The sequence below is a fragment of the Fusarium pseudograminearum genome, chromosome 3, assembly GCF_000303195.2.
Source record: "Fusarium pseudograminearum CS3096 chromosome 3, whole genome shotgun sequence".
NCBI lineage: Eukaryota > Fungi > Ascomycota > Sordariomycetes > Hypocreales > Nectriaceae > Fusarium > Fusarium pseudograminearum.
This window is the reverse complement of record NC_031953.1, coordinates 6,981,975-7,006,262: the sequence shown is the minus strand read 5'-3', so window position 1 is coordinate 7,006,262 and position 24,288 is coordinate 6,981,975. Positions and strand designations below refer to the sequence as shown.

At 48.1% G+C, this 24,288-nt stretch overlaps 11 protein-coding genes across 11 annotated transcripts; 3 read left to right on the top strand and 8 right to left on the bottom strand.

Annotated features, from left to right (window-relative positions):
- Positions 1-1,805: 1,805 nt before the first annotated feature.
- FPSE_08801 (uncharacterized protein) lies at positions 1,806-3,824 on the top strand (the record flags this gene model as incomplete). Its single annotated transcript, XM_009261919.1, has 2 exons — positions 1,806-2,356; positions 2,408-3,824. The coding sequence occupies 2 exons, from the start codon at positions 1,806-1,808 to the stop codon at positions 3,822-3,824; spliced, it is 1,968 nt and encodes a 655-aa protein (XP_009260194.1).
- Positions 3,825-4,987: 1,163 nt separating this feature from the next.
- Positions 4,988-6,432, bottom strand: FPSE_08800 (uncharacterized protein; the record flags this gene model as incomplete). Its single annotated transcript, XM_009261918.1, has 2 exons — positions 4,988-5,972; positions 6,023-6,432. 2 exons carry the CDS (start codon positions 6,430-6,432, stop codon positions 4,988-4,990), a joined length of 1,395 nt encoding a protein of 464 aa, XP_009260193.1.
- Positions 6,433-7,076: 644 nt separating this feature from the next.
- FPSE_08799 (uncharacterized protein) lies at positions 7,077-8,462 on the bottom strand (the record flags this gene model as incomplete). Its single annotated transcript, XM_009261917.1, has 1 exon — positions 7,077-8,462. The coding sequence occupies one exon, from the start codon at positions 8,460-8,462 to the stop codon at positions 7,077-7,079; it is 1,386 nt and encodes a 461-aa protein (XP_009260192.1).
- An 804-nt stretch (positions 8,463-9,266) lies between these two features.
- On the bottom strand, positions 9,267-9,662 carry FPSE_08798 (uncharacterized protein; the record flags this gene model as incomplete). The annotated part of the gene is made up of 2 exons (XM_009261916.1): positions 9,267-9,413; positions 9,468-9,662. 2 exons carry the CDS (start codon positions 9,660-9,662, stop codon positions 9,267-9,269), a joined length of 342 nt encoding a protein of 113 aa, XP_009260191.1.
- Positions 9,663-10,746: 1,084 nt separating this feature from the next.
- Positions 10,747-12,848, bottom strand: FPSE_08797 (uncharacterized protein; the record flags this gene model as incomplete). Its single annotated transcript, XM_009261915.1, has 2 exons — positions 10,747-12,719; positions 12,785-12,848. The coding sequence occupies 2 exons, from the start codon at positions 12,846-12,848 to the stop codon at positions 10,747-10,749; spliced, it is 2,037 nt and encodes a 678-aa protein (XP_009260190.1).
- A 1,763-nt stretch (positions 12,849-14,611) lies between these two features.
- FPSE_08796 (uncharacterized protein) lies at positions 14,612-14,830 on the bottom strand (the record flags this gene model as incomplete). Its single annotated transcript, XM_009261914.1, has 2 exons — positions 14,612-14,751; positions 14,800-14,830. The coding sequence occupies 2 exons, from the start codon at positions 14,828-14,830 to the stop codon at positions 14,612-14,614; spliced, it is 171 nt and encodes a 56-aa protein (XP_009260189.1).
- A 111-nt stretch (positions 14,831-14,941) lies between these two features.
- Positions 14,942-16,194, bottom strand: FPSE_08795 (uncharacterized protein; the record flags this gene model as incomplete). The annotated part of the gene is made up of 3 exons (XM_009261913.1): positions 14,942-15,570; positions 15,606-15,720; positions 16,072-16,194. 3 exons carry the CDS (start codon positions 16,192-16,194, stop codon positions 14,942-14,944), a joined length of 867 nt encoding a protein of 288 aa, XP_009260188.1.
- Positions 16,195-16,999: 805 nt separating this feature from the next.
- On the top strand, positions 17,000-17,263 carry FPSE_08794 (uncharacterized protein; the record flags this gene model as incomplete). Its single annotated transcript, XM_009261912.1, has 1 exon — positions 17,000-17,263. One exon carries the CDS (start codon positions 17,000-17,002, stop codon positions 17,261-17,263), a length of 264 nt encoding a protein of 87 aa, XP_009260187.1.
- Positions 17,264-17,622: 359 nt separating this feature from the next.
- On the bottom strand, positions 17,623-19,470 carry FPSE_08793 (uncharacterized protein; the record flags this gene model as incomplete). Its single annotated transcript, XM_009261911.1, has 4 exons — positions 17,623-17,908; positions 17,962-19,136; positions 19,190-19,393; positions 19,444-19,470. The coding sequence occupies 4 exons, from the start codon at positions 19,468-19,470 to the stop codon at positions 17,623-17,625; spliced, it is 1,692 nt and encodes a 563-aa protein (XP_009260186.1).
- Positions 19,471-19,838: 368 nt separating this feature from the next.
- FPSE_08792 (uncharacterized protein) lies at positions 19,839-20,596 on the bottom strand (the record flags this gene model as incomplete). The annotated part of the gene is made up of 3 exons (XM_009261910.1): positions 19,839-19,933; positions 19,983-20,238; positions 20,288-20,596. The coding sequence occupies 3 exons, from the start codon at positions 20,594-20,596 to the stop codon at positions 19,839-19,841; spliced, it is 660 nt and encodes a 219-aa protein (XP_009260185.1).
- Positions 20,597-21,422: 826 nt separating this feature from the next.
- On the top strand, positions 21,423-23,450 carry FPSE_08791 (uncharacterized protein; the record flags this gene model as incomplete). Its single annotated transcript, XM_009261909.1, has 1 exon — positions 21,423-23,450. The coding sequence occupies one exon, from the start codon at positions 21,423-21,425 to the stop codon at positions 23,448-23,450; it is 2,028 nt and encodes a 675-aa protein (XP_009260184.1).
- Positions 23,451-24,288: the final 838 nt, after the last annotated feature.

The window sequence follows — 24,288 nt, the reverse complement described above, 5'->3', positions numbered from 1 at the left end:
GGGTTCAATCTGACGTCCGCCGAGAACATATTGAGAGCGGTAACTACATGAGAATGGGGGCCATGAGGGACCAATAACACCAGGTAATCGGCTGACTTTCGAGGGACGTTACAATCAACGGCCAATTTAGAGTTTGACAAAGAGATGAGATGGACAGAATCGGTATGCTTCAGCCGATGTCGTATGTTATGCGGAAATACCGGGTCAAAATATTGACAGGCATTACGGTTAAGAGTTGTCAGGCAGTGCAGTGCTGCTAAATATATCGCCTTAAGAGCGGTAGCTATCGTTCCTGCCAGATAGCTGCACCTGTCAAGTTGCATTTGTCGGTAATTGCGTACCATTATTCTAGATCAATCGAACCATTTTTGGATAAGAACAAAAGAAGTTCTGAACGGCGTGCAACCACCTCACTTTGTCCAACTCTAACAATTTTAAGTGCGATCCACCCGCGGGTAATATATAACCTTAAAATCTCCGTTATAGCCAGTATCAGCTGAGATTCTACCATCCCCACAGATTGTGAAGCTGGCTCAGCGGTGAGTTGAGGCTCAGACAATGCGTCAATTATTGACACCAACAACTGTCTTTCGCAAGCAAGTTGCGAGGTGACAAGTGAAACTGGATTCTTGGCTGCTCCCACGCGGAAGACCCTTCTGGGCTAGCCCATGTTTAGCATCTCCAGCAAGGAAGGGATCTGCGACGCGGGCATGTCCTAGCCGACCCGGATCAACTGACTAAAATTAGCGTAAGGGTGGGGGTTTACTCTTCAGTCTTGATTCATGCTATATACCCTGATATCGAGGGATTTAAACACGCAAAGATTAACCGAAAAGCGAGCGAAGCCGTAACTCTCTTTACTGGAGTCGAGGGATTTTACAGGGGAGTATATGCGGATATACGGTTGATGAGCATGACTAAACCGACAGCGTGGACTTGTCAATGTGACAGTCTGTGCATTGGCCCTGGTACTGGTAGTATTAATTACGGTCTTGCGTGCGACGATCCCCGGGGACCAGCGGATTCTTGCGCAGTTGGCGACATTTGATCCCTGTCCCAGGGAAGCGAGGTCGGTAGATGCAGCTGAGGAAGACGGCGAGACTCGCCTGCTGGACGGCTGGGCTAGTGTCCAGACAGAAATGCCTTGGCTGTTTCTAGTGCTGTGTTGCTGTCCTCGCTACGGTTTCCCCTCTATCCGTAGACCCGTTCGGGGTGAACCCATCCATGGCTGTTGGACCAACACCCGCCAAGGTATGAGTGGTTTTCGAGAGAGTTCCGTGAAGAGAAGTGTACACAGCAAATGATGATAACAATCATACCCAACGATTGACGCCAAGATAGAATTGTTCTTTTTCCGATCGTCCGAACTCAAGATCGGCAGATAATCAATTCTGAGCAAGTTCCTCAGCCCTGTTCAAGATCATGGCTGTAGGCATTGCATTGGCCGTTGATCCCTGCTCCCACCCCAAAACCCCGAGACATTTATTATCTGCCTGTCATAAAGGACATGGATCGTGCTCGAGTCATGAACCTGTTCAACCAACAGGATTAATGCGAAGCACGGTAGTAGTGTCCGGCATTGCCGACCCACCGCACGTTCAAGTGAGACTCTGATAGTTCTGTAACCTTTGCGGAGCTACCGTGCACGATTGAATTGCAAGGGCTACACTTGACACCTCTTTGACAAGCTGCTGCTGTTGTAGATTGAGTATATAAGAACAAAGGTCGCAACTTCTGTTTGTTACCATCCACACACTCTTTTGAGACACTCTCTTTATCACATTCATTCGTTTTCATCGCCCACCATGCGCTGCACTTCAGCCTTATCCTTGGCTATCAGCCTTTCGACATGTGTCACCGCGGCTCCCGAGAGTCCCTTCATTGGCACCCTGCTTGATCCACTACAGCATGTCATCCAGTCCGCATATGCTGGCGATGGACTCAAGGTTGGAAAGCTCGGTGAATTGGGAGGCATCCCAGGTGTCGACGCTACCTATGACTACGTTGTAGTAGGAGGAGGCACTGCAGGAAACACCATCGGTTATCGATTGGCTAAAGCTGGGTTCAGCGTCGCTATTGTCGAAGCTGGAGGTTTTCTCGAGATTGCCAAGCCAATCCTTGCTACAGCACCTGGTGGAGTGACAGCCGGTAGTGGTTCCAGTCTTCTGGACTCTAACCCTTTGAGGGATTGGAGATTTACTACTACACCACAGACATCTGCCGATGACCGTGAGATTCACTATGCTCGCGGAAAGGTTCTAGGTGGCTCATCTCAGCTCAACTTTCTGGTCTACCACCGACCTACCAACGGCACTATGGCTAAGTGGGCTGAGGAGGTCGGCGACGACAGCTACCAGTAAGTCATCACCCTCGAATCATCTGAAGAATCTTTCTGACAGTTACTTAGATGGGATCAAATGCTGCCTCATTTTCAGAAGACCGCCACATTCACACCTCCCGATAACACCAAGCGTGGCGCATCTATTGAAACCGACTACGACGCATCCGCTTTCTCATCCGAGGGAGGCCCTGTCCAAATCAGCTACGCCAACTATGTTCCTTCCTGGGCTGCCCTTGTAGCAAAGGGTCTCAACTCTCTCGGACTCAAGAGCATTGACGGCTTCAGCAGTGGAAGCCTGCTCGGATACTCATACACCACCACCGCCGTCCGACCCAAGACCGTTACTCGAAGTGCATCTGATGACTTTGTCAAGGCTGCTCGAGATGAGAAGCTCAAGACCCTCAAGGTCTACACTCAAAGTCTGGCCAAGAAGGTGCTGTTTGACGACAAGAAGAAGGCGACTGGTGTCGAGGTCTCTTCCATCGGTATGGACTACACTCTCAAGGCTCGCAAGGAGGTCATTGTCAGCGGTGGAACTTTCCAGTCTCCTCAAATCTTGATGGTATCTGGTGTCGGTCCCAAGGAGCATTTGGAAGCATTCGACATTCCTGTTGTCGCAGACCTTCCTGGTGTTGGACAGAACCTGTGGGACCACATTCTCTTTGGACCTTCTTTCGAGGTGCAGGGTCTCGAGGACACTCTTAGCGTGGCTATCAACGATCCTGCTGTCTTCCAAGGTGCTCTCGATGCCTACATCCAGCAGCAAGCTGGCCCATTGACATCCAACCAAGTCGAGCTTCTTGGATGGGAAAAGGTTCCTGAGAAGTACAGATCCAAGTTCTCCAACTCAACTCTCAAGGATCTTAAGGCTTTCCCTGAAGACTGGCCTGAGGTGGAGTTCATCCCTCTTAACGTCTACTCCGAAGATTGGTCATTCCCCATTCTTCAGCAACCCACCGACGGCAAGAAGTATACCAGCATCAACGGTGCTCTCGTCGCTCCCCTTTCTCGAGGCAACATCACTCTCCAGTCCAACTCTACTTCCGACGCGCCTCTCATCAACCCCAACTTCCTCGCTGACAAGGGTGACCAAGAGGTCGCCATCGCTCTGTTCCGTCGTCTTCGCGAGGTCGCCAAGTCGGGTCCCTTGAAGGATACCGTTCTCAAGGAAGTCTACCCTGGTGAGGAGCACGAGTCCGATGAGCAGATTCTTGCTGTTCTTCGTGATACTCTCATGACTGTCTGGCACGCTGCTTGTACTTGCAAGATGGGCAAGAAGGAGGACAAGATGGCTGTCCTTGACTCCAAGGCTAGAGTGTATGGTGTCCAGGGTCTTCGTGTTGTCGATGCTTCTTCCTTCCCCGTGCTTATCCCTGGTCATCCCATGGGTACTGTCTATGGGTTGGCTGAGAAGATTGCGCATGAGATTATCAAGGGCCAGGAGAGCGAGGGTGCTGGGTATGAGGTTGATATTGAGGTCTAAAATTGGCCCTTTTGTCTTATTTCCATTATAGATGTTAGCGTACTTGATTTAATAGAATTTCTTCTTGAATACCTCCATTCTGCTGTTTCTTATGCTTGCATACTAACAATACTGAAGCGTTCTGAATGTAATGACCAGCTTAGACAGTGATGCCCATGAGCCAGTATTGTACAGCATATTTGTTCACAGTACACACGATTTAGATCTCCAGACAGTCCAACTTCACGGGTATAGACCCTATGAGACACCGCCACTCCCAAGAACTACAAGGATCGATAGCTCAGTGGTACGAGCGAGGGATTGCAGATCCCTAGGTCGCGTGTTCGATCCACGCTCGGTCCTCACTTGTTTCTTTTTGCCTATTCTTCCTATAAACGACCTGGCTGTCCTCAATGAGTTTGTAGTTTGGCATTGTTAGTCCTGGTCAGAGTGCTATAAGTCCAGTCTCGGTGTGAGTACCTTGCTTCTGTCTGCTTGAATAGTATACAATTGAAGAGAGAATCTTGCTGTTTTACTTTATGTTGTTACTGAATGGCAATTGAATAGTTATTCCAACCTGTAATTTTTCTATTATGTGTCTCGAGAGGAGGGACATTGCATTATGCAGTGTGTAGGAAACGGTTAAATAGGACTCGTAGATGCTGTTAAATTTAGTGCATTGAGGTAAGTATCGGATACAGTAGATAGAGCCTGGTTAACCTTATTGTATCCTATGTGTTCATTCGGATACTAAAAGTCTATGGTTATGAAGCGACGGCGTTGACACAGATTAACGAGAAAAAAATGTAGCCCCAACTATACATCTACTATTACCGGGCTCAGCAGATATCAAAAAGGAAAGCCTTTATAGCTCAGTGGTAGAGCGTTGCACTTGTAATGCAAAGGTCCATCGTTCAATCCGGTGTGGAGGCATTCAGCATTTCTTTTTTCCTTTTTTGTCCTTCCATTTCCGGCCCTGTATATCGTGCTTACACTGAATAGATTTGCATCGAATTCATCGAAGGGTAGAACAAGTTGGCGTGGGAGAGACATTGGCAAAACAAGACACTTGTCCTCTTAATTTGGAAAAATACACAACTGCATACATTTGGTAATAAGGGATAAATAAATAGTCAATCGAAATATTGGATGATTAAGTATTAATTTAGCGAATAATAAACTACCTAGCAAGTGCCAGTTGCCTCAAGAGCGTATTGCTTAATGGCAGGCTCGTCTACCTGCTTGGGTAGATACAAGACCAGCGAAAGAGCAGCGATAACGATCGCATTCTCGGTGATCAACAAATCCTCCAAGCCAAGGCCAGGCGCCAAAGATCTGTTACAAACGTCGGCAAGGTCAAGTCGGGAGACCTTTCCAGGTCCCTCATGGGTAAGAGCATCCTTCGCAAGCGCAAACGTAAGTGGGTTCGCGAGCATACTCTCATGCGTGTAAAATGAACCACCCAACTTCCCAGCGCAGACTTTTTGGACTTCAGCATTGGTGACGCCGACATTGCGAGCATCAAGCAGGTAAGCTGACGCGCCAGTGCCCTCTTGAGGCTGAACAACCTCGTCGAAAAGACTAGAGTAGAGACTTGTTGTAGGGATGTAGCCTGAGTCACCGTCGTTGGAGCGGAGAGTATTGATGAATGTGCTTCCTGCTTCTTGTTGAACGACGGCAGGTGTGTTGATCAAACCGGTGACACCCCCAATGTTGGCCAAAATTGTGCCTTTGTAGTCAGCGCTGATGGCGACATGGTCGGTCGTTACTTTGCGCGTCGAGGGCCAGTACTTGAGCGCCCACTGGACATCAATGTTGCCTTGCGACCAAGCGATGACAGACACGTTCCTCTTGGTAAGGGACGCGACGTAGTTGAGCGCATATGCAGCATACTCAGCGTTGACTTGCGCGTCCTCAAGCAGCAGCACAGGAACATTGACCCAGACAGGGTCCGCCCATTCAACGTCTGTAAGTAACGGAATGAAGTTACCACGGTAGGTTGTGAAACCAGTAGATCCAGTACCCGGGAACAAAATGACGGGGGGCTTTTCGCCGTATGTAAAGGTGGGAGGAATATGAATGGCAGCGCGAAGCTTTGCTTCAGAGGTGGTGTAAGATGCATCGCAGTCTGCTACTTTGGGGTAGACCTCTTTGGGAGGATTGCGGTTCCTAAATGATTATTAGTCAAATGTCTGCATATTTTTGAGATAATAACTTACTTGTTGTTGCTTCCATTCTGTGCAGAAACAAGGCCCTTGGCATAGGCGAAGAGATCTAGCGTGTCCCCAGAAATGAGACCATTGACAATCAATTGCGCGCTGTAGTCGATGATGGTCTTGGGCTTGGACTTTGAGATCTTCTCCAAGGCAGCAAAAGTTTCTTCGACATTCTTATGCTTCTTGGTAGGCTCGAGGACGTGCAGGATATCCAGTGTTTTATCTCTGTCGCCGCTGTCAATAGCCTTGCGGAGCGTACCGAGAAGACCTCCCACAACCGTTTCTAGGGTACCATCAACACCTTTGAGAAGCCCACCGATGAGCTGGCGACTCTCAAGGTCTGAGTGTGATGGGGCTGCTAAGCCAAGACCCGAGAAAACGCAGAGGCTGATGATGTGCACCGGGAACCGCATTGTGGCTTTTTGAAGAACGTGGTTTGAAACGCCTTCCCGGGGCATGCAGGGACCTATAAAGGGCAGAGCCAGCGCCGATCCCCATACCAGTTCCTGTAATCTTGAACTCTAATCCACTCAATGTCCGACCGCACCGGACAGAACGGCAGTTGTCGATTAATTGCTGGACTAGCGGCGCGATACGAACCGTGCGTGCAACCTCGGATTATTTGTTTCGTTGCTAGGAGCGGGTGTGCCAAGGTTCTCATTTCCCCTGGTCCGCTGGCGTCAAACTTGCAACTAGTGCCTTGCGCTATGAACTTGACGAGCTAGAACAACATCACGGGCTGTCGATCTGCTGCTAGTAACTGAAATGGTCTCTGGTTTGGTTGATAAAGTGTTTGTCCTAATAGCCTTCTCAGACATAACTGACTCAGGCGAGTACTTCGAAGTCATTGGAAAGTGCCCTGGCGATTGGTCACATACTACTACGTTATTTTAGCTAAACGAACAACGCATGACCAAACTAAAAAGACTGGCAAATTGACTACTGAATGACAGTAACATTAATACTAAAATACGAAAGCCTGAACAATTCAAGTTCAACTTCAAAGACACTAGACTAAAACATACTTCCGACTAACGATGTACCCATTGTTCAGTATCTACTTGCCAGTTGGCCAAAGTCCTCCCAGAATGCCCTTGGTCGTCTCAATAATACCCTTGAGCGAACCCTTGGAAACACCAGCGTAGCTGCCATAAGGCTCAGTGTAGCCAGGGTATTTGGCAAACAGCTTATGGTTATACTTTTGGAGCTTGGGACATGTCTTGCCCGCGAGAAGCTGGCGAAGCTTATCACTCAATGGTGTCAACGCCTTCTTGACATCAGTGAACTGACTTCCGATAAAATCAGGTGCAGCAGCCATTATAATCTGCATAGCGAAGCACTCGAGATTGTCGGGCTTGAGGAGCCCAGCTGTGTTAAAGACGCCACCGGTGAGGTCGCCAATGTCCACACCAGCGAAGCTATTGACTTTGCCGGTGTTTCCACCAACGTTCAAGAGACGAGGATACTTGGTCGCGTGCTCGAGAACATCAATAAGGAAGTCATTGGTAGAGAACTCGTCGTCTACCGGGCGGCGGTACCAGTTTTCAGGGATACGCTCCCAGCCCTGGTTAACTTTGAAGTTGCCAGGTTTGTCGCCCTTGACACCAAAAAATGTGGTAAAGACTTCACGAGAGAGATATCCCTCGGGGTACTCATTTGAGTGGTTGGCCATCATTCGCGGAGGGAATGAATACCCAGCAGGCGAGACCAAGACTCCAGCGAAAGGCGAGTAGAAGAAGTGGCTGTTGGTTTTCTCCGAGTCCTGGAACTGTTTGTAGTGGAACGGTGCTAGGGCGGTGTATTGTTTTGGAGCAGGCGTGTTGGGTTTGATGGCGCGCCAGTATTCTTCAAAGCGACTGAGAATGAGGTGAAAGTTATTGCCGGTCACATAGAGATCACCCCGAGTGGAGCTGGCATCACTCTCGTACTTGTTATGGCTTCCGCTGAGACCAGAAGGAGTACCAAGGATACCGCCACCGTTGAGGATGTTCTGGCTGAAGCGGCTGGGGCCACCAATGGAGTAGCCAGGACTGGTCGAGAGTGGATTGCCGTTGATTACGGTGCCGTAGACAGCCAAGAAGCCTCCCAGGTCAAGGCTCATTCCGTAGACTTCGTTTGTGGCCTGGATAATGGTCTGCATGTCTGCGACTCCATTATGAGGCAAATATCCATGGTTGGCCAGTGCATTTAGACCTGGACAAGGACCTCGCTCATCACCGGCCTGGGGCGCACGGAAGGCATGCTGACCACTGACGCTGATGCGCTGCTTCTTGGCATCGAACGTGGTAGCTCGCTTCTCCTTCTGCGCGAATGGGCAAGCTTCAGGTGTCCTCTCAGCGTGTTGGCGATATGCATCGAGCTGTTCAGGACTGAGCTGTGGAAAAGCAAAAGTTGAAGGGAGAAGGCAGGCTACTGTGAGCCATGTAGATAATGCGATTTTCATGATGAAGAAGGGAGATATGAAGAAGGATGGATATGGAAACCAACTTTGGATTGGTAGCAATCAGAAGTATATATTCATCGGACCTCTTAATTGCCCTGCATAACTCAATCACTTGCTTTCTTTTTCTTCCATCATCTTCCTTGGCATTCAGAGACACTGCCATTACAATGACGTTGTGTGGCCTACTGCTGTCTCACCCCCTCGGTCGAAAACCTCCTGTGTCAAATCGTACGCCCGCAAATTGTGAGACCTTAGTAGTATAACAAGCAATTTGTCTCAAAGCGCCTTCATTGAGAACGTAGCTGTTGTAGATCAATCGTCCTTGATTGATTAAAATAGTACACATATCGCTGGAAGAGACGAACACAATGCAAAGCGACGATTTCCATAGTCTAAATTAAGAGATGTTGAACTCATCACCCAGCCACCGTTACTGCCCCCACTGCATATCGACAGGTAACGTTAACTTCGATAGTCGAGACAATAAAGCAAGGGGGTTTTACAGATCCTAGCTGCTCCAATCATGAGTTGTGCTGGTAATTCTCAAAGTTGTGACATCTCTGTCATTCTACTTGAACGGAGAGTTCAATGTAGTCCACACGTCATGGTGCGCAATTGATGTTGACTGTCACTGCGACAGGTCGAGATCAAGTTGAAGAAATAAATATACAACGTGAGAAAATATAACTATATGGTAGCATGAAGACAACAGAAAATCAACATATAGACTCAAGAGCTGAGCAATGGGATAAATGTCAAGTCCATCTCAATCGCTGTTGGTCCTCATATCCAACATCATCCAACTTAGCAGATATCCTGGTAGTTGCCAATCGTAGGGCAAACAGTAACAGTCTTGCAAACAGGCTTAGGGAAACCAGGGTAGTAGCCAGGACAGAAGTCGGCTGTAAAGCGCGTCTCCATGTACTCTGACCACGTAGCGGCAGGGAAGCACTGCAAATTATTAGCAATTGGTATCTGCAAAGGACTCGGGTGATGAATACTTACGTAGCTCTGGCCGTCAAGATTGACATGGCCGCCGGCAATGTATTGGCAGTAACCGTCGAGCTTGGTCTGGCCTGCGTCATTGGCACAAGCACAGGCCACGACCTGTTTTGCAGCTGCTTTGGCCTCAGTTGCGGGGGCGGCGAGAACAGCAGGGATGGCGAGAACGAGGGTGAAGAGGTTCATGGTGGGGAACATTGTTGCTATTGATGAGAGTAGAGGAGTTGTATTTGTTGGAGTAAGGTAGATGGTTGGCAGGATGAAGAACCAAATTGTTGACGAGTAGATAGGCTACTTTTATATCTTGTTGAATTTATCTTGGCAAGCTCACCTTTCGCCTTCATCAGGTGTAAACAATGTTTGGTAATCATTTATAACACTCTTGAGTACTGATATGGAGATTCGTCCGGCATTTACTCAATAGCATGACTCGAACTGCTTAACATAATACGAGTTTACCTTGTCAGGTTGCACTATGTTATATATTGGGTAAGAATAGTCCGCTTCCATAAGAGACTCTTCTGCATCCAACCAAGAATAACTGATACGAAGACCAAGCATAGCATCATCCCACTACAAGACCGATCCTTGAACGCAACCGCGCCACTCAAAACGTTCACTTGTGGAACGGAACAATCCCTAACGGGATGGTGGATAGTTTATTCATCCTTACCGTCCCAGCTCGATCCTACCCCAGGGTAGCAATGCAGATCGGCTGAATGCAGAAGGTAGTGTCAATGCCAGCTATCACAGTAAACTTGACCTCTTGCCGGCATCGTGCGGGGAAGTTAAATTGGTGATCTCTTAATAAATGTGTTATATCCCGGGGTAGCGACAGGCTCTTGATCAGTTGCCTGATATCCATCAGCAAATCATGCGATTGATTGTTGGATTTAAATGCCGCAGTATATTCGTACCTTGCACCAAGTCCGTGATGGGTAAGTTCATTGTTTATCTAAAGGTCGGACGTGCAGCATGATATCGGCGTGTAGCTAGATTGATCACTGCCTGCATCACCGAGTTCCGTTTTGATCAACACGCTACTTGGCAATGTTGGAACCCGGTAGTTAGATTGAGCATTATGTATGTTAAGGCCAAGTTCAATGGATGCCGGTCACTTTTTCTACTGCGCCTTCATGTTTGCTCATCTTCACGCCACAACTACTTCAGTTGCCTAGTAACAAGCATAAACAATCTGCAAATTCGTCAACATTGTATTTCATCGTATACTCATGGTATCTAATCCATCAAAACACCAATGCCAAAAACTCTCTATACCAAACTATCCATATCTATGTGGCATCCCAGGCACAGTCGGCATCTGGGAAACCCCTCTCGTCTGATCAAATGACGGAGCATTCGGTCCATCGCTGATACTTCCACTTCGAAGTTTCGCTTCTCTTTGCTTCTTATCCCTCTTCTTTTTCTTCACGCACAGGAAAATGCAGTAAAGCATCAAAAGTAGAGCCAACCCGCCAACCGAAGCCGCCGTCGCAATAACAGCTGTGCGGTTGTTATCGAACCAACTTCCATCAGAGTCATCATCAGGACCATCTTGGTCGTCGCAGCTCTGTTCGTCGATGGGGCATTGACCTGAACTTCCATCGCAGCGCTCCTCGGGATCACAGCTTCCTGTACTTGCTCTGCACACCCTGCCGCTACTAGCGATGCGACATTCATCGGTGCAGCAACCATCAGAGGCTGGATCGCATTCGGCGCCGTTTCGAAGTTGGCAGGTATCTGGATCGCAGCAGGAATTTGAACGGCATTGCCAATCACTTCCGCAGTCACATGCTTCCCCAGGCTCAACGATTCCATTGCCGCACTGGCTATCGTTGATGTCGGGGATATCATCCTCATCCACAAGACAGCTTGTGTCGATGTCCTCCTCCCCGATGGCATTGCAGATTGTTCCAATAGTACAAGGCGAAAATTCCTCAATTCCCCGACTAGCATGTGGGTTCATAAGGTATTGGTTACGCGCATCGCACGTAGATCGACTGAGTGGACAACAGTTGTCAGAGCTAGAGCGACCGTTCCTACACTCAGTGGATGTGCAGTCGTGAGAGGCGCCAAAGTTATGACCCAACTCATGCGCAAAGACCTGCCACTCTAGTGCCGTGTGGACAATGACGTTTGCAGACGCAGTGCCTCCTCTGCTGTAAGTTGATCGTTGAGATTTGTTGCAAAGACTGCCGATCCAGGCAATTCCAACTGCTGTGTCCTTTTTGCAAGCCGTGAACAGGGACCATACCGCGTTATCGTCGCGATTTCCGCTTCTCCATCTGGTAAAGATGTTCAGGCGGTTGTTTATAGTCATGCGTTCGGTGCATGGAAGATTCCAGGGTATGGCGGTCGAGGCTTCCGAGGGACAAGATGGGTCGGCCAGGGTCAAGTTCTTGATAGCCAAGGCAATGTTGAAGGTGTCTTCGTACACCTGAGATGCAGCATTGACTATTGAGACAATTTTGTCGCGAGCATCTTCTACGCTGTCAAACTCGGCCGTGTACGAGCAGTCGGCGGCGATTCCGATCAGAGCGACTCGTCGTGATGAAAAGCATCCGTCAGTGTCGCCGATGTGGGACGCAGGGTTGAACCAATCGTCGGGAATATCCCGACGAGAGAGGCCAACTGGGGTGCTTGGCTTGCCATCGCCCTCGGCTCGAGCAAGCTCTTCTGATGCAAGTTGCTGGGAATCGAATCGCTGGGCTTCACAGCTTGGTTTCTCCAACACTGACCGTTGCAGGATAGCATCATGCTCGCTGCCGGCCAACTCCTTCCAGACTATCATCCTTCGTTTCGCTTCACTCTGGTTACTCGTTTCCAGTCTTCGGGTCCTCCGATAATTGGATTCGAGGGAAATGTGGTGATAAGTGCCGTCATTGGTAAAGGTACCTTCGATTACATGTCGTCCCTCCCGATATCGTACCATTATCCGCGCCCACCCTACTCTCCGTTGTGTTTGCTCATCGCCGTTATTTACAAACGCAGCGCCCTTGAATAGCAACGGGCTGCTGCCCTTCACGTCCATCACCTGACCATACTTCTTGTTCGGCTTGAGGTGCTCGATGGTTGTTGTCTGTGTCAACACATGTCGTGATGGTTGCAAGTTGAGAGTGATATGTTGTCGCTCATAGGGAACGTCGAATCCTACTTGGAATGAAGAAGTAGCACCGATAGTGTGGGGATCCTGTGAGAACCGGAGCGTGTCGATAACCGCCGACTGATCAACTGTGTCCTTTGATCTCGATAGCGCTGGTGATGTCAGCAGGTTGACCTTGACAAGATATGCCAACCAAATCTTGTTGCGAGTCACCTACCTTGTACTTGGAGAAGAGGAAAGACCTGCAGGACAAGTAATAGAAAAAGGTTCAAGAGACTCATAGCTGCTTGACCAGATACCGTTTACGATATAACGTTTCTGGAGAAAAGCACATCCTTCTGCAAAGGACATTTACTGGCATTTCAGTACATATAAGACGCTCGTGGTTTCGGCCCCCATCTATGACACAGGGACGGAGATGGTAGGCATGGGTCTTGGCCAGTTAGCGAAGCCAAGGCCTTAAGCAGCCTCGGCATGATCGGCATATTCCAAGGCAGCTGAGCCACTCACATTTCGTCAGTGATGCAGGTATGTACCTACTGTATGTTTGCTCAGCTTAACAGGCTGTCAGGCTCGGAGAGCGAAGACCGCGAGCAATTACCAGAAACGATCAGATAGAGCGCTCGCTGTAACGTACGTCATATAAGGCAGAGAGCCTCAACGGGCTGAATTTCACATGCAATATTTATTCATTCTCATCTATAAAATATTAAAACGATCTATGAAAGCCGTTGCAAACGTTGTCATCAGTAAGTAAATGACACAAACCCTGCCTGAAACTACGTTGAATAAGCTTAAATGTCCCGATACACTACGTGTTCCGGCAAGCCCGGGTTTCGGATCCCGCCATCCATGGACTTGAGGAACGGAGATGCTGACAAAACTCGTGGCTTAATTCCGAAAGTTTAAACGACAAAGAGAAAGGACCCTTATGTTGACCACATGGAGAATTCAATGACGCCCAAGCTGACGTATGCCTGTTCTTGGCGATTAACATGTCAGCATCACATAATGTCCGCGTGGTCCCTTTAAACAAAAGCCACTCTCTGTAGTGGAATTCCAAGACAATAAGTCTTTCTTGGTGATGATCTAGCATTTTTAAGTGCTTGATTGGTAACTGAAACTCTGATCTTGAGGCTGTGGTTGAAACTGGTGGGATCAAGGCATAGATATGCAGGTGAGGTCAAAGCAGAAATCGCCGAGCCTTGGGGGCCAAGATTCACAATACGTCAAGAAGCAAAGCGGAGCTGAGCATGTGGAGATTTAATCAAACGTGGCAAGGGACAAGCTATACCGCTTCATAATGATGCGACAGACACAGAGATAACACGGACTCGTAATACCCATCTCATACTCAATCTCAAAAGCGTTTCGGAATTTACAATGCACATGGAAGTGGCCACGCGGCATGGCATTTATGATATGCACCGAAGTATGCATCGAAGAAAGCCACAAAACTCTATGACGCCAGTCCCAAGACCGGAATCAACCCGGTAAGCGATCGACGCCCAGGGCCTAAACACCATCTGTCAGGGAAATCCTTCGAGGTGCTTCACCAATTGGAACCAAGCTGTGTGCATATTGTATGCCCAGAGTTATTCGTCGTCATTTAGTTGGAGGATGTCTCGGCGGTGTGAGGTAGCCAAGACGGCTTTGTGTCACCACTTTATGTCCGAGTCGCCAAGGACGATATCCAGGGTATTTGAAGTGATCGATAATCGAGGTGGTACGTGTCGGACATTGCTCCATTCTGTAGCACTGTTTCGGGGACTTGGGCATCGGACATTATCTGTCAACGTAGGCTAAAGCAGAGAATGGTGTAACAATATGGACCCTTGGGATCAGGTCAGGTATCTGACAGGTAGCAAGGTATGACAATGACATCATGGAAGCTGTTCCCTAACTGCCAGCGGCCAATCCTACGTTGCGTTTTTCTGTGGTAGCCTCACGTTGTACAGAAATGAAACTACATGTTCTCGAAGACAACAATTTCCGTATTAAGAGAGAGAAAATAATAAACCCTAATACCATAGGAAATAACAAACTATAGTCTTGCCAAAGGTCGAATACCCCATGCTACTGCGAATGACGTAGGTGCCTCAACATCAACATTATTCCAGATGGAAACGACAAACTTGAAGGTCTCGCCAGGCACATTCTCCCAGATAATCTTCTCGACATTGTCTGCAGCATGATTAACTCATGCTCGTTCTCAAATAGTGCTGGACTTACTTGTATGGTCGTAACCTAGGCCTTTACCCATATTCCCATGCCGTTCAGTTCACTCTGATAGTACAATGAGATTGATATCATTCTGCATCGAACCCGACTGCGCTGGCTTGTCCGGGTATGTAAGAGCCACAGTCAGTCGGTTTCATCCAGCAGGGACAGGAATAATAGAGCTTGTCCATCGTCTCTCTTCCTCAGGGACTTGACGTAAAGGTGCCACGTCAAACTGTGTGTCTTCAAATAGCTTTCCACCATCGACGAAGAAAGGCAGCTTCACCATAGAGATCGAACTGTCGATGTCCACGCGGCCAAACCCTTGATCGTAGTCATAGCCCAGTCCAAGGCCAAGTTGCTCAGAGAAATTCACAGCGCCATTGAAAAGTAGTGCCTTGATGAGCGCCGCGCTAGGTTTCTCCTTGCCATGTTCCTCCAGAGCTTCGCGAAGCAGTGCCACGCAGCCTGCGACAAGAGGTGTCGACATGCTCGTGCCTGACATAAAGGTCCAATCATCATCTTCAGTACGTCCATACATCACCCTGTTTCTTGAATCCTTAGCCATTGCTCTTGATGCAGCTGACAATATGGCCACACCAGGAGCTACAACATCAGGCTTTGTTCTACCGGCATATCCATTGCCGTTGATATCCCGGCCAGGTTTGGTTGGACCTCTGCTGCTAAAATTACCTGTGTCGTTAATTCTCGTCATTGTCTTTGCACCAACCTCGCTGTCAGGTCCGTAGTTATCGTTGGGACGTGTTGTTCCTGTCGCCCCAACTGTGATGCAGTTGAAAGCTGAGCCAACAGCACACATATGATTGCTTTTAGACTTGACTTCCCAGCATTATTCCCAGCTACCAGAACGACAAAGTCTTGATGGTCGATGACCGACTTGTCAATGTCCCATGCTTGACCCTCGTATCCTAACTAGCCGGTCTTTGTATCCCAGATCTTAACCCACGAGCTACTGTGGATGAGATAACTGAGCTTGTAACGGTTTGAGAATGATCGAAGGCCAAGATCCATGAAAACTTTGATGGCACCCTTGTTGGGATCTCTAGACACTTGCGCGATAGATTGCACCATGAGAGTAGCCCTTGGTGCTACTCCTCGAACACGAATATTGTCATTCTTGCAAATACTGTTACCTCAATGTGATGCGCGCATGTGAGTTCCATGGCCTGCAGTGTCTTTGCTATCATCTCCAAGCCAAAGTGACTCCAGACACTCGACGCGACCGTTGAAAGCTGGATGAACTTGGATGCTTAGCTCATCTACCATCTTGCCTTGATCGAAACCAGTATTCGCAATGCAAACCTTTTGGCTATTTCTCGTAGGACGCTGACAGAGCAAGGATAAAAACATAGAGGGTTCCACGAGCCAGGTCGATGAGTACTCCATCTTGTTCGACCTCTTCAATACGACTAATGCTCTCAGTTGAGAGCGAGCATCACTTGAGGGCTATGCCGCCGATGACACCATCTACATAACCTTTCGGTTGGGTTCTGTTTCAAATATTATTTGGTTGTAGATTTAGACTCGCTCGACGTGACTGCGTAGTCTCGGACCGTCCGGTGTGCTCAGCTACCAACTAAACCGTTTAATTTAAACACATTGATGTTTCAACGGCATCCCCCAGGTCAATTACGTCCACCTGCATGATACAGAGACGTTTAATGATTCACTTCCCCTCTTTTAGCGGCCCTCAAATGGGCCGTACCGTTCGCGATCGAATCTTACCGGGGACGCCTTCCACTCGGGCGTTGCGTTAGTTCCGGCGCTATTTCTCCTACGAAGTGCTATCGACTACGCTGTTCGTTGCAACTTTCTCGTAACGTCTATTTAGGCTTCATGCTCGGTACATCCCATCCCAACACGTCACGCAAGATAGGGCTACGAGGTGTAAAGCACATACGCGATGGCTGCAGACTAGGGGGCTAAAAAGCACTTCTGTAAGGTAAGCTGGAACGATTGAACTCAGTTGAGGCTGTAGCTTAACATCAATATGACGTTGAGGCTTTCATATCATGAGGGACGTACAATGAAAAGCAGATTAGCATTAATATTATAAATTTAGCCAACAGCCCTCTCTTTCGATCATCATCCAATCAACCACAACAACTTCACATCCCGACAAACATACACTACAATCCAAGTACCTTTCTCTTTCCTCAAATCCTCCAAGTTCAGACATCACTGCTGCAAGATGGCCGAAATTACCGAAGATGTTCTCCCAGACGCTCAGGTCGGCTGGTTAGACCTCACGAGCGAAAACGGCCAAGACTATCACGTCAAGGTCTCCGACTACGATATTTTCGATGGCTCATCAGGAGAAGATGCGCCTTCCGCCTCAGGACCTCCATTCTCCTTCATCAAAGTTTACTGGCAAGTTGGTACTGAGGGCGCCACCTCCTCTGACGTCCAGCAACAGACAGCTATCACCTGGTACAAGCTTGAGAACGCGCCTTGATACTCACCCTACCGGTATAAACTCACCATCTCGACTCAAGACACCTACAGCTATACCTTTGTCGACAGCGAGCCTGACAACTATCTTCTTAACGTTTGGAACACATATGGCAGTCACACGGTTGAGTTTAGGTCCAATAGCCCTACTATCACTAGCATTAGTGGAAATTAAGTGGCGTGAACACTAGTGAGACGAATGATTGATCGGGGTTCGTCATTGCTATGGTATGGTACCAGGGCGGGAGAAGGGGAACAGTCGATGAGACTTCATGCAGTGGTTTTACTTATTCATGGTGTCGTGCAATAATGATGTTTAATTTGACTCTCGTTGACGTTCCACCTTTGTCGTACCGCCGTATCTCACCAAATCGCTCCTTTGTCACCAATAAATCCTGTAAGCCAAATATCCTCAACAGCCCCAGCAACATTGTTCGCGCGCCTCTGCTTCATTGCCTCCACAGCTTCAGTGCAAACATCTCCAAGCATAGCAGACATCTTGCATGGCTTTTCTTTGAAGTGTTCCTGGAACCACACAAGTGCTCTTTCAATGCGGTCTGTGTCCTGCGCAAAGTCTGCGTGCTGAGAATCGTTCAGGTTATTTGCTGTGAGTAGGACCATCGCTGACATGTATGTGCATGCAGCAAACCTAGAAATGTCAGCCTCTGCTGTTGATGGATGAGCAAAGTTTAGCAGACTCACCACCTCAGCCAGCTATGTCTTTGGTGCACTTGCTCGTATAATATCATATAATTTCTCGCTTCTCCGACCATCGCAGTCCACTCACTAGGTAGCTGTAGCGCTTGCGTCCCTCTTCCATACTCGCGTATGCTACCGACCCACTGCTCATCCCAAGCATGAGATCTAGTGATCAGACTCAGACATAACAGACTTCTTGTATGAAGAATACAGAAAAAGGCTGCGACTGAAGGGTTGTTGCTCGTAGTGGTGACCACGTTGGCCCCGTTAAAGTCGGAGGGGATAGATGCTTTCCAGTCATCAAGAGCTCTGACAATTCTTTCCCTCGATATCTTTCTTTCTTCTGGGGTTCGTTTTGATGCGCGCGTTGAGTAGAGATGATCGTATACATTGCCTTGTATATTGGCGAGTTGTATTCGAGCAAGGAGATAGTTCAGCCCCGTATTTCCGTCAACTGTCGTAACAATGCCTGCTTCAGAATCACCGTTACAAACGCCTGGCAGTTCCATCGGTAGGTCGAGGTCGATATCGTCGTCGAGCTGTACTGAAGGTTGTTGTGCTCGCAGGCTCAGGTCCTTATCCACTATATAGGCCAGCCAAAAGACGTAAGCATGTTGTCTCTGCTCGATTAGGCTCAGGTGCTCTGTAGAGAGGCGGTTGTGCAACCCCATCTTATGAATGAGTCGCATGGCTGCTGATATGATGACCAAGGCTGGCGTTGTGTCGTTGGCTGTTTGTAGTAGCATGGCCATACCAATCAGTGTCTGGATATTGAGTATTCCAGTTTCGCCTAGCGTTACAGTCCAAATGACCGATTGAGCTTTCTTTATGTAGTCGCTTGCTATGCCACACTCAGAGTTCATCTCACTGTCATCAGGCATCTGATGACACGCTAGAGCCAATACAACGTTAATGGCAGCCCATGAGACAGGATTACGCTGTCGTGGCTGGACGGCGTATGTTTCTCCAATGAGGCGTAGAAGGGAGTCAGGATTAAAGAGTGGCATCATTGAGTTGAAAGTGTTGAGGAAGATTCCAGTCATGTGCATGGTCTGTTGCAGTGGAGGAAGCTTCATGCTGTTGGTAGAGTTCTCGGCATCTATAAACTCATCGCTGATAAGCATATCCTGCGATGGTGTCGGGGTCACAAGTGCTTTGTCTTGCTCCCGATATTCAGCCTGTAATCTCATGTCAGTGACTCTTTGGTTTGGGACATAATGTCAGGGCATACCAGCTCCACCTGCAATTGCTGCATTTGTGCCTGCAGACTTCGAATCTCTTCTGCATCTGAACGCTGGACATTTTGCTGGGCTTTGGGTTTCCACTTCCTACTTCGGGCGGCATGGGTACAGACAGTCTTGTAATTGACACAGTTTGAACATTGCGGCTGTTGTCCGTCGCATTTTATCTTTCGCGTGTAGCAAAGATCACAAGCCTGGATTGGTAAGCATAGGACTGTGTTGTTATCTCGGATGGTTGCGGTACCTTTCGGGGACGATTGGTGGGCTGCATGATGTTCTTTAGTACAAGGACAATAGTTGTTGGGAAAGGTCCAATCTAGTCACATATCAAGTCGATGAGCTGTGAAGAGGTTCCGTGGAAGTTATGGAGCTGAAGATATGGTTGACGGATGGTAAGCAGTGCTTCCGCGGAAGCTGACCAAGCAAGAGTCTCAGATAATACTCAGCCAATTACAAGGATATATAAGCAACTATACCTCTTACAGACAACATGGAGACATACAGTTCTATAAAATATAGAAATTGCATTTAATACCTATGTCTAAAATGACTTACTATCTAAAACTCATAACACAAAAACAATACGTCGCTCCAATCTCTAGCAACTGGGGTATCAAAGTAAATCTCAAAAAGATCCATCTAATGCGCTTGTGCTCTGGGAACAAAGCTCGCTCGGCCTGTCGACTCGTCAAAGATGTTGTAACCAATATCGGCAGCGTTGGGTGGCGTATAAACTAGGATAGAGTTAGTCAATAATCAGATTAGAATTTGCGAGCAACATACTGTGAAGAGAAACGGCCACGTTGGTGGGATGGGGGTTGTGCACGCGATGCAAGCCAATGCTGTCGGAAATATATGTGACTTGATCGGCCTGGTGCGTAGTATCGCTCTTGATTGATAGAGGCTGGTTCTCACAACCTGTTTCTGGCATATCATAGACAGTTTCTGTCAATTCGCCAGCCAGGACCTTCATGATGCAGTGTGCGTTGGCATGGTCATGAATTGGCGATCCCTTGCCTGGGTTCCATACCAACAATAGCTACAGATAATTAGTTCTGGTGCCATCAAGCAGGATAGAACTGACTCACAATATTCGCTTTCTTGTTAATGTTAATGATTGCACTGCGTGTGTAATTCTTGCCGGGGCAATTGTGGTAGTAGCGTGCCCAATCATTCGGATTCGACATATACTTCTTTGCTAATGAGATGATGTAATCTTCATCGACATCCTCACATCCTATGCCTCCAGACTCGCCAAGATGAACTTTTACGTCATCGATGAAATTGTTCAAGGTATACGCTTTGGGACCTTCAATGTTGATCGAAGCCTGTGACCTGCAGGAAGATTGAGGCTGGGTCAATGGCAGAGGAGCGAACCGGGAAGAAACTGCAGCCATTGTGAAGGAATTGCTAAACAAAAAGACCAAATTGGTATATTAGAAATTTAATGTTTCTGGATATTGGCTAGAAGATATTTGTTACAGCTTTACGGTGAGTACAGACTTCATATAAACAATCCAATGTTCGTTTAAATGGTATTGAATCGCCGAACAAGGTGTAACTGAGCACAGATGTCAAGGGATAGCAATCGGGGACTCAAAGTCGAAGATGATTGGTGTAGATCACAACGATCAACAGCCGGAGATATCCGCTTCTGCCCTTTGTTCGGCGATTGAAATGCCGAGGTCAGGGCTAGTATTCGGTGTACACACATCGATATTGAGTTCAATCATCAATTCAAGAACGTCTTAGAACTTAGACAAGTGTTAGATGACACGGTGTCTTGTAAAATCATCAGGAGATCTCAAAGATAGAAAGACAATGACTGGGATATCGTATTGTCCTGGTCTTGGTGTGGATTGTTCACGTCTGAGCTTATCGGTACATCTACCAGTCAGAATGCTCCAAATAAGTCGGTGAGCATCCACCTGGAAAGTCGGGGTTTCATTTTTTGGTCCTGCTTCTTTGAGATAACATGATACTCAGACATGTCAAAGTGATATGATGTTTCGCCCACCATCATCAGATATTCACATAGATAAAGCAAACAATTGAATGCCCTATCTTTGACCACTCCAAGGACATTATTGTCTTATCTCCTCTCACGTTACACGTTGTCCTACCCAGCAAAATTCGCTTATCTTGTTCAATCGCCGACTCATCCTCACCACGAATCCACCCATCCTCACTCTAACCATCTCCCATTTCCACACAAGCGTCGCAATGGCAATATCATCAACATCGTCATCGCCATCAGTCAAACCGACTGGTATAGCGACTCTCGCTTGCACCGTCTGCAGAAAGCAGCACCTCAAATGCGATGCGGGGAAACCATCCTGTTCACGATGCACAGAGACAAATCAGGTCTGCTTCTACGAGCCGTCGCGACGCGGCGGACGCAGAAAGAAGCATCGCTCTTCGATACTTGAGACGCAGCCGAAAAGACTCATGATGAGATCTGCGCAGAGCGAACAGCCGTCTACTACTGGTTTTGTAGAGTCTGTAATTGTGAATCCCATTAGTCTACCCATCACGCCAACTTCTTCGTCGCAAGAGACGTTGCCCTCGTCTGGATTGACCCAAGATGCTATTTCTAACAATGGATTACCACAACTCACCCGGCGACAAACGCACCAAAGCTCAGTGTCAGAGAGTTCGCACAGCGATAGACGCGCGAGCGATCATCAAACTCAAGGACCAGCTCAAGTGCAGCAACCTTCCAATGATCCCGCTATGGCTTTCTACCATCACCTTGACCCTGGTCTGATATCGCAAGCAATTGAGAGCACCAATTTAGGCATGAATACGCAAGCACCTATCCAGCCCTCATCCGACAACGACAGACTTCTTCGGCTCTACTACGAAAACTTCCACAATGCGCACCCATTTCTCGTTCCCAGCTCTGTCTTCACCTCTCGCAACTACCCACCGTATCTTCGACGCATGGTAGATTTTGCTGGATCTCACTACGCACCCTCAGGACCCAACGCGCAACTCCGCGCTGCTGTGACGACAGATATGCTATCCATGACAGACAATTCGACATGCATGGTCCAGTCTCTTCTCATCTACTCCATTCTACTCTTTTTCGGCGGAGACCTCGATGCAGCAGGTAAAACATTCGAGCAGTGCACGAGAATGGCTATGGATCTCGGCATGCACCTCAACGATTTTGCCGCAGCGAGACAACTAGACAATCCCATTGAAGCAGAGAGCTTGAGGAGAACATGGTGGGAGATTTACGTTACAGATATTCTCATGGCCATACCACCAAAGACGATGAATCTTGGATGCAGCAGCGTTCCTCCAAAGGTTTGCTTACCTTGCGAAGAAGCATTTTACACAGGTCGCCTCGACATCCCCCAACCTCACCATGTTCTCGAGTTCAAACGACGGGTACTCTCGACCGGCGATGTGACATTTTCGTCGTTTAGCTATCGCATCGAAGCAGCCACGATTCTTGGTCGAGTTTTGTTGTTGAATCAGCTAAAGAACAGCAGCTATGACCATTCACAATCAATCGAGAACGCTCTTCTAAGCTGGTCGAACCATTTACCGCCGGGCAAACTCGAGATTGTTGACTCGTATGGAAACATCGACGAGATGATGTTTCAGGCACACATGATCATCGCACTCGCCAGCATGCTGTTACATCTCCCCCGAAGCAATCTACACTTTCTCTTAGCAGATAGCAAAGACCCATTTCTACCAATCGCACAAAACCATCCTCTCTCATCATCTACGACATTAATCCAGGGAATAAAAGCAACAGATGCATCAAGACGTATCTCAGATTGCATATCGCTCTGCCCCAACGTCCCCAAGCACACACCCTTTGTCATACCAGCTCTAGCACTCTGCGGTTTCATCCAGCTCGCCACCTCGCAAGGCCACCCAGACGAATGTTTCGAACACCACTACAACCGCGTAACTCTAGTACTGGGTTGTTTAAAAAGCGCGAGACGGATATGGCCCATGGCAGAATCCGAGTACGATCGTCTTCGCTGCTGTGCATCGGATCTCATCGCCGACGCTATGGATAGGATGAATGCACTACCTTTGTGTCAGACGCTTCCAAATAACTCGCCGGCGATGCCTGGTGCAGCTGATCAGGGAGGAGATTTAACTCTTGTGTCGCCGACGCGTGGGAATGTTGACTCAGGGATGCCTCGGTTTGATCCGCTGTTTTTGGACCCTGTTTGTTATGATTACTCGTTGTTTAGCGCTTTGCCGGACTTTCATAGCTCTTAGATATTTTATGGTAATTATTTGGAAGGATACCCAGTTAGACAAATTGATCAATTTCGGTTTCTTAGCCTCTCATGGAATATGTGTGGAATAACTTGGTGTGAAGGTAAAGTCAGCCTTGTGAGGCGACGGAAGATGGTGTCACCAGCCCGAACAAGACCATATCATTAGGCAACCTGAACCACAGTTGATCGCTCCGCAAGCCTCATAAAAGATACTCAGCTCATCGCTATTCTCGGCCTCTGCCAGTCGGCCAGCAGACCTCTTCATGACGCGCCCATGTTACATGTTGTGCCTTTTGATGTTTCTTGTTGTCGAAAGAAGTTCTAGCCTAGTGTCTGGTACGACAAAATGGAGATGGGTTGACGGCTGCCGGGTGTATGGTTGCGATTGGAGGTCTGTCATTGACTCGACACTGTCAACAGTGGAGCAATCCAGCTGAGATTGTCAAAACCTTGGGCGCATCAGGACACTACCAATCCTACAACATCCGATCTGACAGGCGGATCAAGTTCTATTTTAGTAACCACTCATGGAGTCCGTCTAATTTATCAATTCATCACATGTATTCCAGCGCATTTCACATTTCTTCTTCACTACCAAGGCAAGCCTCAGCAAGCAATGAAAAAAAAGCCTGTCAGACGTCCATCAATGCCCGTCCCAAGCGCGCGCCCAAAGGCAAGACCGCACTCAGGACCGAGATCATCAAGAGTAGCATCTCTCTATACAGCAACCACACGAGGTAGTTACCGCCATCCTTGCGGACAGATCGAGAGGACCAAAAAGGGTATTCACTCTAGGGCATCGAGGATATTCATTCATCAACCAGGGTGGGATCTGT